The 27,124-nt window shown below is 34.8% G+C and overlaps 1 protein-coding gene and 1 non-coding gene across 5 annotated transcripts in view; both read left to right on the top strand.

Moving 5' to 3' along the window:
* Positions 1–27,124, top strand: part of AGMO (alkylglycerol monooxygenase) — a 290,586-nt gene that overhangs the window by 152,401 nt on the left and 111,061 nt on the right. For all 4 annotated transcript variants that reach the window (XR_008389639.1, XM_037163905.2, XM_037163903.2 and 1 more), the window contains 2 exons: positions 6,199–6,281; positions 12,294–12,399. Coding sequence is in view for 3 of the 4 variants with exons in the window: in XM_037163905.2 (XP_037019800.2) it covers positions 6,199–6,281; positions 12,294–12,399 (189 nt within the window). In the remaining variant the exon portion in view is untranslated. The remainder of the gene's footprint in view (positions 1–6,198; positions 6,282–12,293; positions 12,400–27,124) is intronic.
* LOC119062869 (U11 spliceosomal RNA) lies at positions 11,574–11,706 on the top strand. The gene has a single exon (XR_005085065.2). It is a non-coding gene; the product is annotated as a U11 spliceosomal RNA (small nuclear RNA).

Here is a 27,124-nt window from a genome sequence, read left to right as displayed (position 1 = left end):
ATACAATAGTTCTTGGAAATGAAATCAACTGAAGCATAAATTAAATGTTTGAAGAAGTTAAAAATTATTAAAAAGTCAAGAAACAAGAGACCATAAAAATGATGAGGCACATTTAGAAATAACCAAATTAAAGTTCTAGGATACAAAAGTACAACAGACATGAGGAGGTCAATGACTTAAACAGCAGTTTAAAGACAAATGAAGAGAGAATTAATGCATTAAGAGACAGAGGCAAAAAAGTGTCCCCATTATTCAGTGCTAAAAGACAATGAGATCAAAATATATGATGTAAATAATACAATGAGAAACTCTAAGAAAAGATATAAGAACCTAGAAAAACATAAATGAATATAAATGTGATTAGTGAGTAGTAAACCCAGGCAAGATAAATTTTCTTTTTCAAAGAATAAGTCTCTGTTATTGACAGATATCAGTCTATCCATGAAAACCCCATAAGTAATAGAAATTTATAAATAATATGTACAGAAAATAGCTCTGTATGTTTATTTTTAATAATATTAAGATAACCCTATGAAATTATCTAAGAAATAAGTCTCCTTAAGTAGGACACTGAGTGTGTTAGGCAGGAGTTTTTGGTTAATGTGACAGAAATGCAACCCAGAGTGAATTTATTAACTCACAGAGCTGAAGAGTCTGGCGTTTCTCTTCTTCAGGCAGCGCAGCATCCAGTGAGCGAAACGGTGTCAGCAGGAATCTTCTCTTTCTTTCTTACAGCTATGCTTTTCTCAAAATGCAGATTTTCCTACCGATTTTGAGCCTTTGTGGTAGCAGGCTGGCTATCAGGAGCTCTGGTTTTAAGTACTACCTCACAAAGGACTCCAGAAGTGGAAGTTTTCAACTGGAGTCTGATGTTAAGGCTTGGTGTACCTGGATGTCACTGAACCAAGCAATGTGTTCAAATCTGGATCGCAGACCATTCAGACTGGGAATGGGAAGGCAGGACCAGCTCCATACGGTCCTCGTTGTTTGAGAGGAGAGATAGGGTGGTTTGGGAGAAAAATTGAGGTGACAATAAATAGAGAAAAGGAAATATATTTGACTAGGCAAAAATAGATGTTAGATCTACAGAAATCATTCTCATTCATAAATATGTGATTCGAACATGTTTTCAAAAAAGCATTCTTTAAAACTTACAAAATACCAACGTATAAGCTGTCCTGCAGGATACCAGAGTGTCTTGAGAATGTAATGGTAGGAAATATACTGACTTGCTGTTGGCTCTTTCATACATTTGCTACAACTAGTAAAAGCAATTCCACAATGTAGCCTGTTCCTTTGCCTTTAGCTTCAGAAGGGATGAAATTTGAACCCAAGAGTTTATTTCAGGAGCAAAGCTTTCTTAAAAGCAGCATGAACTACATTACTCTTAATAATGCACATGTAGCTATCAAACTACCCTAATGTTTAGAATTGTTCATTGCTTAACTTAAGGCCTCATAATCATCTCTTTAAGTATTACATAATCAACCCATCACTGATTATTTTGTTATCTTAATTTGTTCACCTAAATTATGATTAATATATATACACATCACAGAGTTTAGATAGTTGAATGAAACCAGAAGGAAAGCAGGCTCATCTGCATCCAAATACAGAGGTGGGTAAACGTAGTTGAGAGTACATCAGACACAGTTTATTCTTGTATTATTATTTATCATTTTAATTATTGCATTACTTATTATTATGATTAGCCTGCTTTTGCCCACCCCTGTATCTAGTGCTTGAGATACCAACCGATGTCAAGTACAATTTGATTTGTTGATTTATATTAGTTGTACTAAATAAAATCCCCAAATAAATTACACTAAATTGTAGAAACCAAAATAGAAATTTACATATTTTGATTTTGAAATAAAGACCCTTAATATTAAGTCCACCAAGAGATTCAAATGTCTAGGTCAGTGTGAGTGCTTCCTGGATAAAAATGTAGCCAGACATGATGTATATTAAAATATGTAATGTATAGCATGGTTTTCACAGGATTTTTCATCTGTAGTCAAAACCATATGAGAAACTCATGTCGATATATTGACAAAGAGAAATACCAACTGTTGAAATCCTTTTCAAACTGAAATTAGAGTTGGAGACAGCTTCATTCCTGACACAAATGCATTTTGAAAAGGTGCATTTGCTTGTTTCCCACATGTGTTTTTCTTTGCTAAAAACATGCTGTGCAACTAGGAAAAAAGATTGCTTATTTGCACAAGTCTATAGTGCCTTTCTAGTCTCAGGGATGTTTGAAGGCATATGAAGACATTAAAATCCAACAGCAATATTTTTTCCATATTTGCTGTGGCCAATAATCACATAGAAAAGTTGTGGCTGACTTGTAATTGGGTACATGCTGTGGTCCCACAGCCCTTTCTGTTTATGCATATACCAGAGTAGATGAATACTCACTTGTTTTATGTGTTCGAGTTTTGTATAAATAACTTTGGGAGTCAAAAAAGCAATTTGATGGGCACCACAAAGGTGTAAAAGGCACATTCTTTTCTTTCTGAAACATGCAATGAATACATTTAAATATACAATGTTTGGTTTAGTGATATGAACCACAGACTTTTATGTTGATCTTGGTTTAGTAATGCTTGGGAAATCAATTTCTTAGCTACCAGGGTCCGCTTCATGGGGTGATATCATGTATACACATTTGAAATGAAAATATGTTTCCCAAGTGAAATAGTAAAGGCAATGCTATCCTTTTAAATGACAGACACACTCAAAGCCGTCTGGATATTTAACAGAGTCTTATAATAGAATGTGTAACAAAGGTACTGCAGATATGCTTTAACCAGATTATTTGATGATATATTTCAAGTTAATGAGGCATCTGAGAATATACAATATAAATTTGGAAACAGAGTTTTATAGTTTTAAGTTCTCCTGGATGTTGTACTCTGTAAAACATTATGGGCGCTGAAATTTTATAACTAATGTTTCATATTGACTTATTTTAGCAGACCTTTGAAAAAAATCAATGTATTTAGTTGTACTTTCATAACAGGAAGTGTCAGTTGAACAAATTCAATCTAATTTAGGTCCTATGTGAAATGTCTCAAGTCAATATCCTCTGTATACTGTTTTCTTCCAGTGTAGCCTATGGGATTTAATTTAATTTCCTCAAGTTTTTAGATGGTAACTGAAGTAATGTGAAAAAAATGAAATGTGAGCCAAAATGAGCATCAATTATAACTTAAAGCCACAAAGTAAATGTAATAAATGTACAATAAAGAATATTAGCACAAGTCACCTTACTAATAAGCATAGACTGCTAGAATACAGAAAATCGATCATTGTGAGTTCCAATGAAAACTTAATTTTTCCACTATATTGAAAAATATTAAAGTAGGAAAGTGAACATTAAAAATTCCATACACATCAAATAATGAAATATCAATTGTGTAATTAAATGTATCTCTAATACTATTAGTATTATTCCCAAATATGGTCAGTATCATGCATGCCCACTTGGTTAGAGTTCAGTCGCTCAGAGCATCACCCAATATTCCAAGGTTGTGGTTTGATCCCTGGTACATACAAGAATCAACCAATGAATATGTATGTAAGTGGAACAGCAAATCAATGTCTCTCTCTCTCCCCCTTCCTCTCTCTCTCTCTAATCGATGAATAATAAATTATAAAAAGTTATCATAAAACAAATATAATCAACCCTAAAATGCTTACAGTTTAAATTATTATCTCATTTTGATTTCTCAAAAATATGTAAAAATTAGATATCTTATTTCAGCTTTGGAAACTCCAAATCTAAAAGCAGTGTTCCTGGAAGTCATATTTTCTTATTGAAATCAATATTCATGAAAAGGAAGTTTGTCTCTCTCATATTGTTTTTTAATGTCTCCTTTTTGTTTATTTTGGGAAAAAAACAGAAGGATATATGGCTTATAATTCTACTGGTGCCCCCTGAATTGCAGCCTAGGAACTCTCTCAAGGTATTGAGATGGCACAATAGTAGGGGTCATGTTATTAGTATCTCATTTTCTGGGAATCACTGACCTCTATTGCCTTGTGTCCAATGTCTTGAAAAAAATTATTTCAGGTATATTATTGTGTTCTGTTTTTGTTTTTGTTTTCAAGTGAGAGTATAAAGCAGCTCTTGCTTCTCTTATCATGCTGGGTGCACATTCATTTTTTAATAGAGTTTAATCATAGCTTAAAATATCATTGTAACATAAGTATTCTCTAAGTATTCAGTTAAAGTTTTTTTTCACTTTTATTTCTTACAAAATGTTGTACAAATGCACAAATTTTATATCAATTCAATGCTTCTGAACTATATATTCATTATACATTTTAGCTGATATATTTTCACCTTGGAAATATTTATTTTGTTTCCTTCTTGTTTGAATTCTAAAAACTTCATTCAAATCATATTTTTCAAATGCTTCAATAATAACCACCTAGGGTGTTTTGAAAATTTAGAAAAAGTTAGTGTAGTCCTAACTGACAAAATTTTTAAAGAGCAAGACCTTATTTCAAGATAGATTCTTAAGAGCCGCATAGAATTACAAATTGCATTATGATACCACCTAGGGTTCTGTTCCTGTGTCTATGTGGTGATACTGGGAAGTGTCTTCAAATATTAGGTTTCAGCATACCTAACCCAGTAGCTCAAGACATCTGGAAGGCGATGCCCCCCCAGGCTTGGGCAGGGGGGGATGAGGCAACACAGCAGGTGTCCCTGCAAACCCAACCTGCTCCCTTCTCAGATGTTGCAAAGGTTTAAGTGTTAGATCATTCTGACCTCATTTTAAGGATGTTTGGGAATCCGAGCATTTTGAATCCAAATGATGACTTTAGTACTCCTTCTCAGGCATCTTTTAGAGAAACTCTTAAAAATCAACCACCTTCTTATAATAGCAAAATCTATACCTTTTTTCTTCATCCTTAGAATAAAATTATGGAAAATAGTATCAAATCATCTTTGACAATTCACAAAGTGTTATAAAAATAACTTTCATATAGACACATATGATTATTTTAGGCCATAGAATATGGGGCTGATAGTTCTGCTGTGAAATTTAGCAGGTAGGGAAATATGAAAAGTAGTCACATTGACCACCAGTTTTTCCACAGAATGGTAAGAGGGTCATATCCCCTTTCAAGAAGAAAAAGGCTTTCTTCTCTACATTTGTGAGCAAAGTTCATCTTTTGTTTAAGTGACACTATGTCAAGCATGTAATTCTAGACCTTCTATATGGTTAACATCACTTCGTGAGTATTTTCCCCCCATCTTCTTAAAGAAAAATACAGGTCAAGTTCTCCAGGGTACAGATCTGGACAGGGACTCTTACCTTGGGAACCCTATGGAAGTTAGAGCTACCCAACTCCTCAGAATTGTCATGGTGACTTTAGATGAGGAAAAAGAATCCTTTGCTTAATAAAACTTTTTATGGTTATGGCCTTCATTTTCTTAATCATAAAGACTTATAATATACCCAAAAATTAAATTAAAGAATAATTTCATTTTAGCACTTATGTCAGCAATGTTTTCCTGAAATACACACCAGCAGTGGATGGTATGACATGTAAATAAACCCAATGAAATGCTATTATTATTTTTGACATGTAAACAAGATGCACAATTAATTTTTTATAATTATGGCAAAACTACTGTTACTATAATTCAAAAGATAATGCCTTTGACACTGCATATAAGCACATAGATTTCATCGAACATGAATATGTATGAAAGCTCATTCATATATGTGTTTGCACTCATAAGTACGTTCGCCTTTAAATATTTTCTGTATTAAAGACAGCTCTGTGTTTGAAACCACAAAGCATTGGCCACGTTAAAATAGCTAGTGGAATGTGGTATTTGTTCACATGGATCTAAGTGGCTTCTATGTACATGGGAGCAGAGGGACTTCAAAGAATTGTCAAAGTCAGACTTGCAAGGAAAATTTTAGGAAAAAAACAGTCAGTAAAATATCATTGTGAATTGTCTACTCCATTCTACAAGTGTCCAATAAGATAAATAAATGACATTGGGAAATCAAAATGTCCTCTTTCTGAGAACATCAACCTCTTTGAAAAACGTCAGTGACAACATAGTGTCATGTAAAATGTAATTTGGGCTGTTCTTCATGTCAGCTTTACTTCGAATGCACTTTCAGTAACTTTCCTAAACCAACTGTTGGTCTGTGTATTTGACAGGCGCTGTCACAGTTCACTCTCCTTCTGAGGGTTTGCTTCATTATCCTGACTTTGACCTCCATTGGATTGCTTCTCGATCAAAGGCAAGATGTGAAATTCTTTCACTTTATATAATTTTATAATATAGTTTTTAAAATATATGTAAAACTTATATTACTTATAAGTTACTGACCCAACATTTGTTATTGAAAAAATAAAATTGAAACGATAACCTCACACCTTTATTTTAAATGAAACATAGTAGCAGTATATCTGATTTTATATTGAGGGTAAATGTCAAATCTAAATCTTTTAAATGAAACTTAAGATTTTCAAGCTTACTTTAAAAATCTATAAATATAATGATTAATTTGGCAAAACCTAGACCATAACTCTGAGTACTTAATAAAATTTAAGACATATTTTGAGTATTTTTCTTTTGCCATTGCATAGTTAATAATATGTCTGAATGTGTGTATATTTAAAGTTTATGTCCTTTACCCTCCCACAGAATTTATTTAAGGAATTCTGTTTTAAATACTAACCTGGCCAGAAAATACATTGAACAATTTTTAATTACTTTTTTGGCATCAGGTATATATTTAAATATTATAGCTCAATACTTATCCATTATGGATACTAATACCAACATTTATATATTATTATGTACCATGGAGTATTATTAATGCTTACAACAATGTTCTGAGATCATAATTACTATAAAGCCCATTTACAGATTAAGAAAGTCAGACAGACAGACAGTAAAAGATAGAACAAAACACGCACCCAAATATAACAGTCCAGTAAACATATATTTAACTTATATTGAATACATACCACTTTTCCAAGGTCAGCTTAATGGATGTTCTGGAACAGCAAAAGATTTTGGAGTTTCAGCAAGATCCAGGTCCACATGAATCTTTCTAGTTAATGAAACTGTTTATAATATGCATTCTCTATAAACATTTGGTAAAGAATGATGCAGCCGACACATTTCACATAGTCATGTGTAAACAATGTATAGAATTTTAAACCTGTTTCCTTCCATGCTTTAAAAATGGTGTTTATTTTATCATTCATTTTGTTTGGCTCTATATCCATACTTTTCTACACTAGAAGTAAAGTACATAAATACTAAGCCTCAAAATGAGAAAATGGAAAAATGAGTCTCAAGTCAACCTGAAATAATTACTCACATCCGCTGAATCAGAATCACATATTAAAAATCACAATTCTATTTTTTGCATATACTTCAAAGAATTAGCAATCAGCCAATAGCAATTATGTAGTTTGCATTTTTTTCTTCAAGTTATAGGTTTTATTGAAAGAACTACACAGGTTTACTAATGATCTTTAATTTTTTATTTTGATTATTGAGGTGGCATTGGTTAATAAGATCATATAGGTTTCAAGTGTGCATTTCTATGATACGTGATCTGTATATTGCATTATCTGCCCATCACCCAAAGTCAAATCTTCTTCGGTCACCACATATTTGGCCCTTTTTACTCTTTTACTATCCCCTCAATCCCTCTTCCCTCTGGTAACTACCATACTGTTGTCCATGTCTATGAGTTTCAGCTTTATTAGCACATATTAGTAAAATAATATGGTTCTTAGGTCTTTTTGCCTGACTCATTTCACTTAGCAAAATGTTCTCAGCGTTCATCTGTGTTGCGCAAATGGCAGGATTTCACCTTTTCTTATGGCTGAGTAGTAGTCCGTGGTACCACATCTTCTTTATCCATTCCTCCACCAAAGGGCAGTTTGTTATTTCCATCCTAGGCCATAATAAATACTGCTGCAATAAACATGAGGATGCACATATCTTTTGAATAAATATTTTTGAGGTTTTTGGGTAGATACCCAATAAGGAGAGGGATTTCTGGTTCATATGGTAATGGTCACTCTATTCTTAATTTTATGAGGGACACCCATACTGTTTTCCATAGTGGCTGTACCAGTCTACATTCCCACCAGCAGTGAATGAGGGTTCCTTTTTCTCCACAACCCATCCAATATTTATCACTTATCTTGTTGATGACAGCTACTCTAACAGATATGAGGTTGTAACTCATTAGTTTCAATTTGCATTTCCCTAGTTTCATTTTCTTATGAAGATTTATTTTGTCTCTATGAATACAGATAAAAGACCAAATAAGAAAGTGATCAATTTTACCACAATAATGTCCAATTATTCTTATTGTATATAGTTATTTAAAAGTCTAAACTGCCTTGGGCCTCATTCAGGAACTGGTAGTGAGATACATTCTGAGAAAGGTACCATCAGCGATTTTGTCTTTGTGGGAACATCATGGAGTGGACTTGCACCAACCTAGATGGTTTATTCTGTTACTGTAGTTGTACGTGTTATACTTTTATAAGACTGGAAGCATAGTAGGTTTGTTTACACCAGCTGACCACAAACGTGACTAATTAAGTATAGTGTAAGCCTTGATAGTTGATTTTTCCTTTTGTCTGGAGAAAGTTCAGCTCGAGTTCAGCTGTTATTGTTGAGGCATCCACTTCAAGGCTATCTGGAATAATCACCTTGACCCCTGTAGCCTGCTAGATATAGAGCCAAGGAGCCACCCCTCACGGAGGCTCCTTTGTTTCAGAGATGCTGGTTGATTTGAATAATCGACCATTTGGCTACTTGTTTTTTTCTGTTACCACACTTTAAATTCACCCAAAAAAAGTGAGCCCATGAAACCCTGGGCCCCCACCCTGGACCCCAATAAAAAGTAGAAAGAATCCTAGGCCCATGTCTGTCTGTCTCTATCTCCCCCTTTTCCTTCCTCCCCATCCCCCCTCTTCCCCCTTCCCTCCCTTAGTGTCTCTGTGACTCTGCATCTATTCCTTTCTCTTGCTGCCCACGCAAGACCTCCTCCTGCGCCTGTACACTCTGGTACCTATTTGTAAGTCAAGGGTTCCTAATGATTATTGCTGAAGGGTGTTGTACAAAGTAAGAATCTCCAGAGTTCATTCAGATGCAATATTGATTTCAAAAAGGTAGATGTCTGTCGGAAGCTCCCCAGGGACAGTGGGCACCCTCAGGCATTTCTAGCCCACAACTTTCTATTGATAGACTGATACCAGCATAGAACAGCACCGCGCTGCACTGCAACCTTACAAGGGCTAGGGCTCACTATGCAATAAGAGATTTCCAACTCCATTATAATTTTATGGAACCACCATCCTACACGTTGACTGAAATGCTGTTATGTGGCACCATTGTATAAGTAATAGCATCAAATATATCTGATACCAAGGAAACACAATCCTAACAAAGTAAGTGCAAAATCCCTTTTAAAACACCATAAGACTTTAGAAATATTGTGAGAAATATATAAAGAAGTAAATGAAGAGATAACTATATCCATAAATTAGAATGCTTAATATTGTAAAGATTATAATACTTAGCAAATTGACTTATATGTTCAAGCAATCTGAATTCAAATTTTGAAAGTTTCCTCCCTAGAATTTGACAAGCTCTTCCTAAAATATATGTAGGTAATTCCACAATAGCCAACACAGTCTTTAAAAAATGGCAGGAGTCTCATCACTTGCTACCAAAATTTATTATAAAGCTACGGTAATTATAAATGTTTTATCAGTGCAAAAATTAGAAGACAAAACCTAGAAAAGGGTTTATGCTTATATTTCAACTTCATTTGTGATGAAAGCATCTCTGCAGAGCTATGGGAAAAGGCTGGCTTTTCAATAAATGGTCTTGGAAAATTTGGATTTCTACACAAGAGTAAGAAAAATAAACTTGACAAATATTTCTCACCATAAAAATGGGTTCTGGGGTCAAGGACTTATAGATTGAAAAGTGAGAGGAAAACCAATATAGGTTCCAGCAGATAGCCTAGTATTGCATGTGGACAACCTTGGAGTGTGTAAAAATATTTTAATGGTATACAGCAATTCCTAATTATAAAGATAAAATGAATGAAATTAAACTGTAATAATATTAAGAAAGTTGGTTTTTCAAAAATTCACTCTCATTGAGACAGTAAAAAATAAAACCAAGTAAGGAGACTGTTGGTAAATGTTAGAAGTAGCAGAGAACTTATATCCCAAAGACTAAAATTGAAAAGATTGATAATACTGTTAGAATGCTCACACACTGAAGAAAGGCATTTATATTGTGATAGTTAATTTGAAAACCTGATAATTTTTCTACCATAAATTTAACATATATCTGGCATATGTTAACCCAGTAACCCGGTATTTTGATCCTAGCTATATACTAAACTACACCTATAGGCATGTAAGGAAATGTGTAGACAATATCATTTATAGTAAATGAAGATGGCCAAGGCCAAATGTTCTTCACGAGGTGAATGGACGGGACGCATGTACACTGTGCATCCACGTAGCATAATACTACACCGGAGGGAAAGTGTGAACCCCTGCTACATGCAGCGTCACAGATCCATCTCACCAACAACATGGAGGACAGATGCTAGGTACAAAATAGCGCATGCGGTATCATCCCATTTATAAAAAGTAAGAAAAAGATAAAACTACAGATTAATTTTTAGAAATTCATGCTAAAGTAGTTAAATTTTTTTTTTTAAAAAAAGAGCAAGACAGGGTGTGATTACCATTAAGGTTGGGGAACTGATCTTTGCTGAGACAGTGGGGTGAGAATACTGAGGAGGTAAGAGGTATTTTTTGGGTGTTGATATTGGGAGGTAGTTTCATGGTTGCTTATTTGTTGAAAATCACCAAGTTGTATATTTTTGTTTTGTGTACCTCTCCATATGTATGTTTCATTTCATAATATGAAGATTTAAAAGGTAAAACATGTGAGAAAATTAACAAAAACTCTTTTAAAATGGTAATCTTATTTCATTTTTTAAATTGAAAATTACCTAGATATCATTTTAAAACTAATTTATTATAATAAAATATACTATTATTTTACAAGAGGAAAGCTTTCTTAATTTTTTTCATAAAAATTAATCAAGTTACTTGAATGCAAACAAATTATAAACTATTACCCTGTTTCTATTGCATTTAAAAATGTGTACTTTTTTACTAAAATGTTATTATATCCAATTTTACAGAAATAATGAGTCATCATAAACAGTTGAAGAAAGTTTTACATTAAAAATATACTACTTCAGATTTTCTTCACTTCTTTTTATATGTCTAGCTTCTAAAATAAATACTTATAATGACATTAATACAAGGATATTTTTATTATAAAATTCACTTGTGTTTTACAAAGATTTCATTTTCCAAGTGTTAGATGACTATCATATGAAGTTATTTTAAGCTGATGAAGTAGCTCTTTATTACCATCATTACAAGGCAATCAATAAATGCTTAACTGTGTGTGACATTCAACTCAGTTTCAAATATATAAAGATACATTTCAAAGAAAAAAGGGCTTCTGTTGTGAGTGGCACATGTCGGGCAGCTGGATTGCTCTATGTGTGGAATCGACATCAAGGTATTTTGGAAGCATAATTTTTTGGTACTGGGCAGCGAGTGGTTGTTGGTCCTGGTACCCTTGACATTCTAAAAAACATACATTTCATATATTTTAGAGCTTATATATAGAGAGAAAATATTCATAGAAAAATAATTAACAAAGGTCTATATTTATGTTCCCTATCGAATTAGGCACAACTACACAGATTTTGTATTCTCGGTGTTTCAGAATTTGACTGCTCATGATTTTAGAGTACTTGACTATACCAGTTCTCCTAATAAGTCACTTTTTTAAGTGAATGAAGTATAAAGGTAAAGGCATTGAGTGAGGGAAGTATCACTTACTTTAAATCCCCAAATTAGGCTATTATTTTATTTTAGTTGAGAGCATGCTTCACCCTCACTTCATCATGCTCTAACTAAGCAATTCATTTATAAAGAACAGGTTTTCTTTAAAAGATGCATTTTATTTCTTTTGTTGGTTTGTTTGTTTTTTTAGTCTGATACCTATTTTCAAACAGCTTCAGAGGGACATGTTCCTCAAATATATTAAAAAGCTATGTATTTCTTGAAAAATTAAAGGAAATGTGTGTTACTGTATTAATGATCACACGTTAACACATAAAAACAGATGTAAAGCTAATGCATGTTATTGACACTGATTTCAGACCTAAGGCAGCTGCTATGGAAACTTCCCGTTGCTTGGTGTTCCTGATGCTGTGTAGGTTTGGTCACCTGAAGCCTCTCATTCCTTCACTGTCATTTGTTTTTGAGGTAAGACATTTGCTTTAGGTGCCTACAGCAAGATTACATATCTATAGCATATTTCATTCATTCACTCACCAATGTTTTTGTCTATTTTGTGACTAGTCCTTGTGGGAAACTTTTACCTGTTCACTTACTTACCAAAATTTAATTGTGTCAACTCGAGCTAGTTAATAGTGTGGAACCTCTGTTTCCAAATGGAATCGTTATGACGAACTTCATACAGTTGTTGGACAAGTTACATTGCATGATGTTCATAAAAAAATCAGGTCCATGGCTGGTTCTCAACAAATAGTAGACATGATTTACAAGAAGTTCTTGGAAGAGAGTTTGCCCTTTGGGATTTTTCTTTTAAGGATTAAAGTGAAAATTGTAAGGTATTTTGTCATTTACCCATAATTCTGGGTAATTATAATTATAATTATATAAGTGGTAATTCTATAGAAATAAAATTGTCAGTGTCATTTGGACTTTTCTAAAGCTGAAAAATTATATATCTTATAATTTGATCTTATATGATGATTATTATATTTTACGAACTACACTGAACATTTGGGTATATATTTATTGTTTGAGATCTTAAACATCTGTTTAAAAAAAACTTTCAGTTTCATCACTAATGTTATATACACTTAAAGAAATTCAGAAATATATATACATGACCCCAAAAAAACAATCAAAATAAAAGAACAGCATTTTCACACTCTAAAGTAGGGAAGCCGTTCTAAATGTATCACAAAACAATTTCACTTAATGAATTTATTTTGGGGTTTATTGTGGGAGTTTACCTAAATGCTCTAAAAGCAGATGGAGAATGTGTTTCTTTAAGTTATTATTAGTATAAAAATGTAGTAATGTGTGCTTATAGAAACATACTATATTTGGAATTCTTTGATGATGGGATAGTGGAAGGCAGTCTGGTGAGTCTGACTTTTGAATATGATAATATCTAGTGGGGAAATACTGTCTACTTACTTATAGTCAGTAAATTATATAGGTGAAAGTGAATAGGTAAATCTTGAGCTTTAAAACCATAATGCCTAAATTTGATTTTTGACTTAGGAACCTACTGTGTATCCTGGGACAGTTCACTGATCCCTTAAATAGTTTTAGCTTTGCCTTCCTCATCTGTAAACAGATGAGGTAATAATGGCTATCTAATAGATTTTCATAATAATCTATTTAAAAGTTTTAGCATGGTGCTTAGCACACAGGACTCAATAACTGGTAGCTTTCATTATTATTACTTAAAGATCCCTTGGACTAATTCTGTGACTTGCTTAGGGGTCCAGAAGTCAAGTATGGTGAGTGGGGGGTATGGAGGAGAAAAAAATGTTGAATTAAAAGTCAATATTATGAATTCTTCGTTGGACACTCATTCTATGACATGGGACTCTAGTCGTTTATTTGTAAAATAGGTTTAATGAGAGCTAATACACATTGAGCTTTTACTATGCTCTCAATGCCTTACTTTTATCATCCCATTTAATCCTCATACCAATGTAACTCATGCTGTGGTTACTATTACTATTATTTTTATAATGAGAAACTTGAGTTCCAGCCAGGTTCCATAGCTTGTTTGGATTAACATAACTAATAAGTGAATGAGTCAGAACACAAACTCAGGCAGTCTGATGGCATCGCTCTTAATCATCCAGCAACATTTGTCCCATATTATGAGGGCAACACTCCTCTACCCCAAGACTTTCAGATGGAAAATACAAATACAATGCAGCAAAGCATCTTAAAAATATGAAGAGCTACAATAAAAACTTCATATCAACTTAATCACAAAATATTCCTAAAAGACTAGTGGTTTGAGTAGCTTACCTCTGAATTATCTTTGGTTTACAATTCAAGGAATGAAAGACAGTGGGGCAAAAACCTTTCAGGCTGCTCACCGACCCTTTCTGGAACATGCTATTGTTCATGTTCCAGCCCATGGCCAATTATTCAAGACCAGACGTTGCCTGTGATTCACCACCAACACTTTCCCTTAAAATGGTATAAGAATAGTATCTACTTCACATGGTCTTTGGAAAAAATTTAAAAAGCATGGTAGAACATAAGAAATACTTGATCCATTTTAATTGCTCTCATCATTTATAGTACAATTATAACTGCTATTAATACTATTGAAATTATTATTAACCATTGGATTTCCATGGTTAAAAATGAACAAGTCTTCTCTGACCAGCAGTTAAAAACCCTGTGGTCAACAGTGAGTGAGCAAGTGTTAGCATTTAAACCTGTGAAGCTGCCTTTTCTTCCACTTCTTTTTAATGTTCAACATTTTTTAAGTTACAACCAGTTTCCAATTTTTATTTCTTAATTGTGAACTTCAAATTTGTATTTCCTTCACATTTTTATTTCTTGGAACTTTATGTAAATCACTGCCACTTATAATAATTTTCATAAAATTGTCCTTTGCCCTGCACAAGGAGTATAAGAACTTAATCAATGACCTCATTAACTCCACTCAATGTGAATCAGGACTGATGGACTGGGAGTCATAAAACTACAAGGACACGATGTTCTCCTCATTTTGCTTTGGAGCTGTCATCAGCATCAACATCACTGAAACCATTAGTCCCCTTTCTTTTGTAAACCAATGTTGTATATAATGGCAGCTTCAGCCCTGGGGCTCTTCTCTGTCTGGAAGGTCGGCAGAGTTGTTCTGTGGGAGAAACTTGGACGGGCGGAGCAGAGGGCGGAGAGCACTTTACAGAATGGACAATACAGTGAAAAGTCCAGAAGCAGGGTGGACCACAGACTGGTTAAGTGATGAGATGAACTAATAACAATAGCCCAAAATGTGGGTCCTAAGATCAGATAAATAAGGACTCACTGAAGTTAGAGCCAACTTGCCTTGCTTTTTGCGGGGGGTAGGGGGAGAGTGGGGGAGGCATGTTTGTTCAACACTTACTGAATGCCTGCTCCAGCAAAAACAGAGCAAGGTCAGACACGTTTTTGGCTGATGCTCTGTTTCATTCTCAAAAGGCTGCATTTAAGGTATTGGCCAGATTACGTTCTCATCTGGAGGCTCAACTCTGGAAAAAGCCACTTCCTAGCTCACTCAGGTTGTGGACAGAATTCACTTCCCTGCAGCTATAGGACTTTTGGCCCCAGCTTGTTTTGGGCCCTAGAGGCTGCCTGCAGGTCCCCACCCTGCTTCCTCAACAGGGCCCTTTCGTTCATTAAGCCAGCCAGGAGGGCTTCTGGGAGGTCTCAGTCCCTCTTGTAAGGGTTTTTTACCTAATTAAGACAGTCTCATCAAGGATAATCCTGTTTTAACCCCCATTACTGCTCTGAACACATTTTCTACTATCTTCCTCTTGCCTAGTCAATTTCAGACATGCACTTTGCTGGGAACGTGTTTAGTACACCCGCGTCAGTACCTTTGCACTTCATTTTGCCTGTGACTGCTTTTTCCCAGTAATCCATGTGGTTTTTGCTCTCACATCAGGTAGTAACTGAAATGTCACCAGCCTTCCCTTGGTACTGCTTTCATTGATGTTATTGATATTTTCTAATTTTGCCTCCTTCACATTTAGGATATTTTTATCATAGTACTTATTGTTACCAAATAAACATATACATGGATATAAACATATATATGTATATAAATATTTGACTGAATTATAGTCTGTTCCCTCTCCAACAGTGGCAAACAGAAACTAGAGTGGCCCGAGACCCCTGCCCCTGCTGTTTATAACTATCGGTCTGTTAATTGCCCTGGAAAATTCTTACCCCTAGACTGTGGATGAGACCTGTAATTTGTTTCCAGCCAATAGGATATGGCACAGGCTCTTGGACACATTTCTTTGTTTAGTTTCTATCAAAGGAGCACTGACATCACCTGTTCCCCATACAAAGAATGTTAAACTATATATGTATTAACTTTTAAATAACAATGCATGCATGTTCACATGTCCCTTGTTATTTAAATAGTTGGCCAAAATACACATGTTGGAAAGCAAGGGAAGATTTAGCTGTTCTTTGTAGCCTTGTGGGTTTTTTTTAATTTTTTATTTGTGTTCAAGTACAGTTTTCTGTCTTTCACTCCCATCCCTCCCCACCTCCCTCCCATTTTCACTCCCCCTATAATCGTTCCTGTGAACCCTACCCCTTTTCCCCTGAAATTCCCTTAAATTCCCTCCCCTCTCCTCTCTGGTTACCGTCAGCCTGTTCTCTGTTTCAGTGTCTTTGGTTACATTTTGCTTGTTTGTTTTGTTGCCTAGGTTCCTGTTAAAGGTGAGATCATATGGTATTTGTCTTTCATGTAGCTTCATATTTTCATAAATTCTTTCTTCTTTCTTTTTTGGTAAAATTTAGCCTTCTTTGGGGATTAAGTTATCTGTGTTCAGATAACAAACCAACACAAACCTTAATGGCTAAAAATAATTATTCATTGTCTTTCACAATTCCGTGAGGATTTTATGGCTGCTCTCACCTGGGCTTGCTCACAGAGCTCCAGGCAGCTCAGGGGTCAGCTGTGCCGGATGGTGAAACATCAAATCACTCAGGTGACTCAGCCCCTCTACAGCCCAGATTTGGTGCCCTGGGACTTCTGGCTTTCCCCAAAACTAAAATCACCTTTGAAAGGGAAGAGATTTCAGGCCTTTGATGAGATTCAGGAAAATATGACAATGCAGCTGATGGTGATTGGGAGAACCGTGTGAGGTCCCAAGGTGCCTACTTTAAAGGGGACCAAGTCGTCATTGTCCTATGTACATGGTAGTTATACCTTGTATCTTCTTTAATAAATGTCTCTATTTTTGATATTACATGGTTGGATACCTTCTGGACAGATGTCATATATAATACACAGTGTATACACATTTGTCTGAAGCTATCTTGGACCATTCATTTAAACCAGGGATGTCAAACTCATTTTCACCAGCCTCGTGGTTGGTGGCAGACAGAAACTAGAGTGGCCCGAGACCCCTGCCCCTTCAAAGGGCTGAATATAATTTCGACTCACAAACAATTAAGGAGTAGTTACATTTATACAGTCCTAAAATTACATTTGGCTCTTTGAAGGCAACCACGAGGCTTATATGGCCCCCAGTGAAACTGAGTTTGACACCCCTGATTTAAACTGTACTTCTGGCTACATAATTAATTAATGTAAGGAAGAGAGTGGACCCAACTTCTTAAGGAAATATATGCTAATCTGCCATAAACATATTTATGGATTCAGGGGGAAAATAAAACACATATATACTGACATCTGAATATTTATAGTATACAGTAATTTTGACTAATCTAGTTCAATATTATTCATACTTCAAATATATTTATCAATTGCACAATTTTTTATAAGTAGTAGTTATATTAGTTTTAAGTAATGCTTTTCCTCTTACCAACTCATAATTATATTTCATTATGTAGTACTTGTTGTATAAGCAATTACATAAAGTATCTTTAAAACATAATGCAATGAAAACCACCATATTAAAACTATAATATTATGCCCTGGCTGATGTGGCTCAATGGATGAAGTGCCAGCCTCAATTGCTGCCAGTTTGATTCCCAGTCTAGGGCACATGCCTGGGTTGCAGGCCAGGTCCCTGGTAGGGGGCACACGAGAGGCAACCGCGCATGGATGTTTCTCTCCCTCATTCTCCCTCCCTTCCCTCTTTAAAAATAAACAAATAAAATATTTTTAAAAATACCATAATATTACAATACCAGTCAAGTATTATTTTCACTGTGTGATCTGCTTGCTACCCATGTGATTCTCATCCGTTCCATACTTCTATAGATAGAACCATTCTTTTGTACTGTATGCTTATCATATCCAGGCTTTTTTCTAAGCAAAGTCAAGTTTTTTCATAGGTACATACATTTTTCACTAAGCAATGTTGGATTCATTTTTTTTTAATTTTAGTGCAAGTAAAATGGTGTCATGCTATAGTTTCTTGCAACTTCTTTTAATGTATTGAATGTTTTGTTTCTAAAATATATCCTTTTTTGCACGTAATTGTAGTCTATTCATTTTCCTGACAGTAAAATATTTCATTGTATGACTATATCACAACATCCATCCTTTAGAGTTTGTTTCTAGCTTTTACATTCACAGTGCTGCTATGAAAATCCATGCCCAAATCTTCTGGCGCACGTGCCTATATGGAGTATTCCTAGGTCATGCCGCTCAGTGTGGAATTGCTGGGTTGTAGGAAATGTTGACCTTAAAAGAATACCAGGTTGTGTTACAAGTTGTAAAACCTACTATCAGAGTATAAATTTCCTCACCAAAGTCAGAGCTGTCAGGTTTCTTAACTTTGTTCGTCTGGGAGTAAGTGATACCTCATTCTATTTTTAATGACCATTTTCCTGTTTACTACTAAAGTAGGTCATCACTTTTTTTAATCTCATTTACCCATTTTTCTATTTGGTTATTTTGCTGCATTTAGAAAGTCTATATGTGATGATATCAATACTTTGTCACTTACACTTTTCTAGCGATGTTTATAGACAATTTGAATTTTAAATTCATAAGTCAGGTTTCCCTATCCTTTCGTAGGGAGTGTACTCAAGTTTAAAATTAGTTCAGCATCTACTTTATTAGCATATCAAAACTGCTAAAATGTATTGAAATTATTCTATACCCATGACGCTATATTTTTGAGTACATATGAATCTGCTATTGGAAAATTCAGATAGTAGTCATTTATCTGTGCATTAGCCATGTATCAAATAGATGAATATAAGTCACTCCCCCCAAGATCATAGTCCCAGATTGTAAACCTTCTTGTATGCTATAAATTAAGAAATTTGAAAGTAACTGACATGCGGCCTATAAAAGAAAGTTTATAGGGCAGATGAGATTTTTATTTTCAGCCAAAAATGAAAAATTCTTGCAATAGCATGACATACACAAAATTGAAGTTTTTAGCAAATTCCTTTTGAGAATTTTTATGTGTTCATATAATAGAGCTTTGTTACACTTCTTCCTTTATTTCTAACTCAAGTAAGTATCACTGAAAATTTTCTTTAAGACATTTCTACTCTTTTAGCCTCTCTTACCACCCTTGCATTGTTAGAATCTAAAGATATAATTTTTTCAAGGCTTATCATCACATATAATTAATAAATCTTCACTCTGTTCCAAGTCCTGTGCACAGACTTCCTATGTGTAATTAAGTAGATTAAGTAGGGAGTGAAAAAAGCTACTTGGGGTGATTTACATGAGGCCCCCTTTTAAAAAAATACTGCCCATTTCCTGTTATTCTTCTAAAAATAATTACTTTCTACCAGCAACAAAATACTTAGTAAACAAAGTAAAGCTATATTAAAATATAGAGTTGCTTTTTTACTGTCATTTTTTGAAAGAAGAAAGACATTGGTTTTTACACAGTAGATTGTAAGTTATCGCACTAAATTTTCTGAAACTCAGAAAATTGGCCCTTGTGTGTGATTTTTCTAGTATGAATCTGCATACTAGAAAATATTCATTCATGATAGTTTTCTATATGGCACACTTTTTTATTAAGATGGTTTAACATTAAGAAGTATAAACATATCCTATATTCTTGCCTACCCATCCCATCTCCCTTAGGCCCTTATTTGAAAAGTCCTCACACAGACATCCATCAAGTCCACTTACTTTGCAAAATACTTTAGGTTCAGAGAGTTATCCACCATCAAGTGCGTCCCCTCCCCATTTTAATATTATGTGTGTTGTGAGGAACATGCATTTTATATATTTCTGATCACTTACACTGAAATCATCAAAACATAGGTGTCTTAAGGAGAATTTTACATTAATAATTGAGCTTTTCAGAAAAAAGGTATTTTCAATGCATTTCTTTCAGTTTAGTTTTTATTTCATTTACTTTGTCTGGCCTTTTTGCTGGTTTGACTTTTCTTGGTGGAAAACAGGAAGTGAGTCCTTGCCAAGAGTAGATTAACCAGAAGAGCAAACATGTTGAATTTCGTTCACCATCGCAAACTTTGGAATTTTGAGTGCATTCAAAAATAGATATCATCTCTATTAATTACATTGTTTGGGTAAAAATAGAAGCTCAGGAATGTTAGAAGTCTAGTTTTTTGCATGGCCCATTTCTGAGCACTGACCCAGTTTCTGTCCTGTGGACTCATGTCCCTCCACATTTTTCTCTGCTGTCCTTTCACCTGACTTATTTGTGGGTACAATAGACCAGTGGCAGCCTGGTGAAATATAAGCAGCCACTTGAGGTAAACATCCTTTACTCATAAGAAATTATTTCCACATCACCTAGGTTTTCTGCTTGGCATTAAAAAAAAAGGGCGAGAGAGACCCTGCCCATTTTTGTAATCACCTGCCCTACATTTGAAATAACAAAGGGCCTCTCCTCTTGCCTGAGTGTGCCACGCGCTGTGCTGTGATTTATGACCTGAGCATCGGACACTCTACTTGCACTAACAAGATGGCCTGCTGCGTTTGAAATATATCCCCCGAAGGAAAGCAAACACAGCTTTGTGATATAAAGCCTTGTCAGCACGCAAGGAATTAAACACATACAGGTTCTAACTTTTCTTTTTTCTTTTTGCATTGCCTTAAAGAATCGCTAAAATAGGTTAAGATCCGTGGGTGGACAGGATTTCATAGATTAGGCCAAGGCTCTAAGGGGAATCCTGACCCTGAGAAAAAGGTGCAGGGCTATTTGGCAAAACTTCAACGTGGTTTCCACTAGTACATGACAGAGACTCATTATGGGCTTGGTGTTGCCTGTAAGCTGGTTTCACTGCCATCAACTGCGAGGCCAAAATGCCTGGTTCCAGATGCTCCCACCAATTGACCGTAAAATTGCTATGCATTTCTGGCCAAGCCCGAGATTTTAAAAGCCCCCTCCCCCTTTCCTCAACACCCTAACCCCCAATTCCCTCTAAAAAGCTGCTCATTATTCTTTCTCTGCCCCCTGATCTCAGCAAAAGAAATACTTCTGGAATCAATTAGAAATGTCTGCCCTTGATGAGGTTTGCACGTGAGTTTGGAGTTGTGAGGCTTTGATAGCGGCAGCCAACAGCTGCAGTTTCAGGTGGTAAAATCCACGAAGGAATTTTCCAGGGTTTATTTACCATCGTAAAAATTTTAAAAATAGGCAAGACAACTCAAGAGACTATCTTATATGCCTTTGAAAGTGAGGTTACATTTAGATTATGTATTTATTTTATTCACAAAGAGCAAATTAGAGATCTCTTGTTTGGGGGTATCTTTCCATTGCTTTAATAGATTGTGTCAAATTGTTATAAACACTTGAAATAGAGGGTCTCCTTTCCGAAGGTTAATGTTGAAAGAGCATCTGTTATTTCTTCTGTGATATTAATTGCTTGACAAGTAAAGATAGCCAAGGTTAATGGAAATCAGAACCTGTCCTCTGGAAATAACGTGAATACTGTGCAATCTATTGGCCTACTCTCTAGCTATATATATATATATATATATATATATATATATAATGTTAAATAAAAACTTACAATAATTTTTCTTTTAAACATAGCTATTTGGTAACCTTTTATTAATGCTTATTTAATATGACACTGTAAATTTTTTATGTTTATGTGTTCAATTAAAATACATTAGCTATTGCAGCATGAAAATGACATGATTTTCCTAAAGCCAAACTGAAATGCATAGTAACAACCCAGGTATCCAAATTATCACTTAGCACTTTCAAGCACATGGTGTTTCCTTTCCTTGAATATATGAGATGCTTCTTGGAAGTCGGCTTCCATTTCTCCTGCTGGCTAAAATTCAGAGACAGCTTCGGGCATATATTTTTATCACTAAAATTTTCACTGATGCCTTCGAGAAATGCTACCAAACAATTTTTCCCTAGAGAATCACTATTATAGAATTTTAGTTTTCAGAACTACCTCTTACCTCTATAATCAAATGAATTTTTAAACACTTATTATTTTCCCTTAAAGTATTGCCATTTTTACTTTTATAATGGTAGAGGGGTAATTTGTGTTTGGTAGTATCTCCATATTGAAAGGTGACGAAGAAGTTTAAATTTGCATTTTTATGAGCATTCTTTGTACACATGCAGACATTTGCCCACTAATCAGCCTGGTTTCCAGAGTGAAGTTTATTAGGGAATAAACTGCATGAGTAAATAACTGTATTTACCTAAAATATAGTACAAATTTATTATATTCTTGGGATAATTTTAAGTAGGCTAAACAATTCAGTGACTTAGAACGCTTAATATTCTCATGCATGTCACAATGTGATAAAGATTAAAAAGGCATATTTTACCTAATAATTTCCTGGGTAAAACTGCACACTACCAACAAGAGTGAAAAGTCACTAGGCTGAACAACTTCTTTAATTACCATCTTTCAAGAACCATACCTCATTTTTCCTTCTCAGGGTCCTCCATATGCTCTGCACATCACTGGTGAACCAAGCTTCCTTTTACTGAGTCAAACAAAAAAACAAGCTACAGGCAACCTTTAACAACACGCTGGAAATCACTCACTTCACTGTGATCAAATTGTTACAGAAAGGAAAAGCTGGCTAATTTGTTCATTCCTCTTCTCTGAGATGAAACATCCTGTGTGACAGCTTTTCCTAAGCAAATGTTCAGATGGAAGAGCAAAACTGGCTGTTTAGTATTAAACTGATTGACAGTTGAAACATTCTCTCCAGGGCAGAAGCAGAGATCTACCCTCTCTGACTCTCAAATATTAGGTGTCCTCTTAGGTCTCAGGTGAGACTGCAAGCTCACTAATAACCATTTGGTCATGTAATCTCAGAAAGAACATCTAGCGGGTGGAAAATCACTGCCTGACACCCTCACTCGCTGCTCCTAAATTTGCCGTTTAAGTGGCCTCATCTTCTCTGCATGCTTACACGAAGGATCCAGGGGAACTGACTGATACAGATTAAAACCTAATAGGGTTTTCCACAGTTTATGCTGTCACTTACATTACTCCTACCAAAATTCGGTTATTTCCATGGGTTTTGATCTAGTGTATAGCACATGGAGGTATTACCGCTCTTAAATTTTGTTTGTTTATGGCAGGGTCAGACACTGGCTGGGCCTGGTTTTATACGAGTATTTAAATTACTTGTGATGAGATGGAGGAAAAATTGGACTCATATTCCAGACATATGCTGTTCTGAATTAACAATGTGAGGAAAGTCACTTAGTTCTCAGTTTCACCATCTGTAAAGTCAAGGGAATGAAGTGGATTTCTAAAGTTACTTCATTGTTTAAGATTTCATACTGGCTGTGTGATTTTAAGAAAAAACAGATTAAATAGTTGCTATTGGCTTATGTTCATATAATTAATTTGCTAAGAAGAATGAGATTCTGAGGAATCTTTGAGTACTGAAGAGTTGAATCTGCGAGATTTTTCAGTACATGGTATATGAGAATATAAAAGACAGAACTAGGATAATTATGACACTAATTGTGCTTTGGGAAAATTTGACTGAATCTCCATATAATCACCACCCTGCTCTTTTCAAACTGCAAGTCACTCCAAACGAATGAATCATTGAAGTAGATTTAAAAAAAACACAACAGTTTGCTCGCTATAAATCCATCTTCCAGACAAGTTTTGTTACTGGTAAGGATAGAGCTTAGAGCAATTCCAGACCAGTGGAAATGGAGTCAGGTCATTGGAGTGGAGCCTGGAACAAATTTGTGATTGGGAGAATATCAGATATTAGAATTCTAAAGCCAGTATCTTTGATGTAAGTGACAGCAAGTCCTTAAGAAGGTTGTCTGAGAATTGATGTGCCAAAAACTGATGATAGCTTTCTGTCCAGAGAATGTTATCAACATTCAGCAAGATTAAATTATTGTCAATGTGTCCAGTGTAAAGGCAGCCAGAGGTATGTATTTCTTCCACTTAGTTCTCCTGAAGTGTTAATTTTAAGTCACTGGGGTATCATTCGCAAAAAGAAGTCTCAACATGAGACACAGTAGATGTCTCCAATAAACATGTGAAAGTGTTAAATCAAAATGTATTAAGCAGACAATTTAGAGAAATTTTAAGGTTTGATCTTACATTTTTGTTAATGACGATGTGTGGAAATCACAAAAATTATTTTTCTCAGTTTGCTAAACACTCTTCAGGAGATTGCTGAAGGCTATGGATAATTTTATGTAAGATTTCCATTTACTTTAAATTCATCCCTAACAGAAGTAAAATGGTGGACTTATTTCAACTTGCAGTGGTACTTTTCGCTCAGGCTTATTCCATTATTTCAGAAGAAAATCTTCAAGTAAAAGGGAGGGAAATATTTTACTCAAATTTCACTCCAGAAAAATGGCCCTAAAAAAAGTAGGTTCTCTGGCTCTAGAAATACACTAGTGTTGCAAAGAAGCAAACAGAAAGGAATTTAGCTAAAACTGTAGTAGAATAATACATATTAGAAAATACCAGTTTAAAAAATACAGTATGTTTCAAGACATTTAATTTTACTTAAAAATTTAAAATTCATGTTATTCTTTTCATTCACCCTTCTGTCAGGCCATCCTTAACTGTTTTATTTTGACAATGGTAATTTCATTTATCATTCAATGTGCTTTTACTTATTTCTGGCCAGCATCATTCTAAGCATGCACTTGACATTAGCAGTATATAGATATGTTGATGGGAGATTCTCTAAGAGATAGAATGTAGATGAATGAGTTCAGGTATCCATCCTAGTCAGGATGGAGTTGGGTCATTGGGCCTTTGGAGAAAAATTTAACTTTGAAATGCTATTCTCCTTGGATTATATACAAATCACAAGGGATTTTATAAGGTGAGGCAAAAATTGGTTTACGGTTATGAGTATGTGGAGCACAGAGTTTCTTCTTGTATTATTACTTATTAATTATTGTATTATTTTCCATATGAACCATGTAAAAATACTTTTGCCCCACCCTGTATTTACTCCCACTTCTGCAAAAATACATTTATAAAACATGTTTATATAATTATATAATAGAATATATGCTATAATCCCAATAATTATATTATAAAACATTATTATAAAGCATTATTTTGAATGCCAAAGGTATTCTGGACTAAAAATGTCACAAAAAAGTAATAGTTAACCTCAGGAAAATGTCTTTCAGAGTGAGAACTGTGAGTGAAATTTATTTTGTAAGAGTAAATGCAAAAGAGGTTATAAGGGGTTACTTTTGACATAAGAATAGGCCTAATATCCCAGTAACAGTCTTCCTTTTGTATTCAGGTGGGGGGATTACAGACTTTGTTTTACTTAGGTGCCTGCCAGCCAGTGAGCAGGGTCTGAGAACAAACACAGGGGTCATAAGTGGAATCCAACCTCTGGTTGTACTTGGTTTGACTTGCACTAAACTATTTGTTTTTCATTTAAAATTTGATAAGTTACACACATTTTTAAATGAGGAGACTTTACAAATCTGGATGTATGGTTTTTCTTGAATAATTAAAAACTGTGGCCACCTTAAACCTACATTCCTTCAAGACATCAATGAGTTGGAGCCAAGGAGCAGTTTGAGTCCATGAATGGTCCTCTGGGCAGGGTTTAATTTTCTCAAGCCATGGGCATCAAACGGGAGAGGCAAATAGGTAGCTGGCATGTGAGTCCCTATAACTTTGTGCCATGGAATAAAATACTAGCCCTGGCTGGTGTGGCTTAGTGAGTTGAGTACCGCCTGCAAACAGAAGGGTCACTGGTTTGATTTCCATTCAGGGCACTTACCTGGTTTGAGGGCCAGGTCCCTGATTAGGGGTGTGCAAGAGGCAACCAATGATGTTTCTCTTACACATCAATGGTTCTCTCCCTCTCTTTCTCCCTCCCTCCCCCTATCTCTAGAAATCAATAAATAAAATATTTAAAAAATATTTTAATAGAATAAAATACTAGATTTCCTATTATGGCTTAAAGAAGAATGCCTAAACTTCAAGAAAATAAATAGAAGGGTAAAGTGCTGCTCTCAGCTTTCTTCATTTGAGCTATTTTAAAATTGGGAGAAACCTAATCATCCTTTTTGGCACTTTATAGATATGCCCCACGTCTAAGAGATGGAGTGACTGGTCCAGAGTTTCATGGTTAGTGAAGGACCAGGACCTGGATCTAGGCCTCTCAGTATTTGTATACATCATGCTCTGAATGGCATGATGATTTTTCTTTCGTTAAATCTCTAAACTTAAAGCATCTCTGTGTGCACATAAAATGGTTGTGTGCACATAAAATTTGTGTGGATGTATGCACATAAAAATTTTCAGGAAATACACACACAAAGACACACACAGTAACAGTGGAGTGCTCTGGAGAGAAAAATTGCATGGCAGGAGGGCAAATGAGGAAGGAAATTTTCACAGAATCTTTTCAAGATTGATCCACACGAATGTCCTACTCTACTGCCTGTTTTTAAAAAGAACCCATATTGGCACTTAAAGAATATTTTTTTTCTGCATGACTGTAAAAGAAATACATATAACACGTAAAACCATGTAAATTTAGATACAGAAAACAGTTACTTGAAAATGCACCTTGAACTTACACAAGTGGGTCTAATTTTTTAAAAAAACAATAAGGTGCAGTTTAGTTCAAACAACTTTGTTTTTTTTTTGCTTATAGTCAACTCTAAACTATCTTTCCGAGGCCCTCTGTTGCACATGGTCAAGTAATTTTTAAGATTTTAACCCTTAAATAAGTTAAAAATTAGCAACTTGTCTAATATCTAATTGTTGGATGTTTTTCAAGTATAACTTTTTAAATGTCTTCTGTTTTTAAGTAAGTGGGGAGGCT

Source organism: Artibeus jamaicensis, unplaced genomic scaffold, assembly GCF_021234435.1.
Source record: "Artibeus jamaicensis isolate MK-2021 breed Jamaican fruit bat unplaced genomic scaffold, CSHL_Jam_final contig_923, whole genome shotgun sequence".
NCBI lineage: Eukaryota > Metazoa > Chordata > Mammalia > Chiroptera > Phyllostomidae > Artibeus > Artibeus jamaicensis.
The sequence above is the reverse complement of the archived record's forward strand: the minus strand, read 5'-3'. Positions and strand labels throughout refer to the sequence as shown.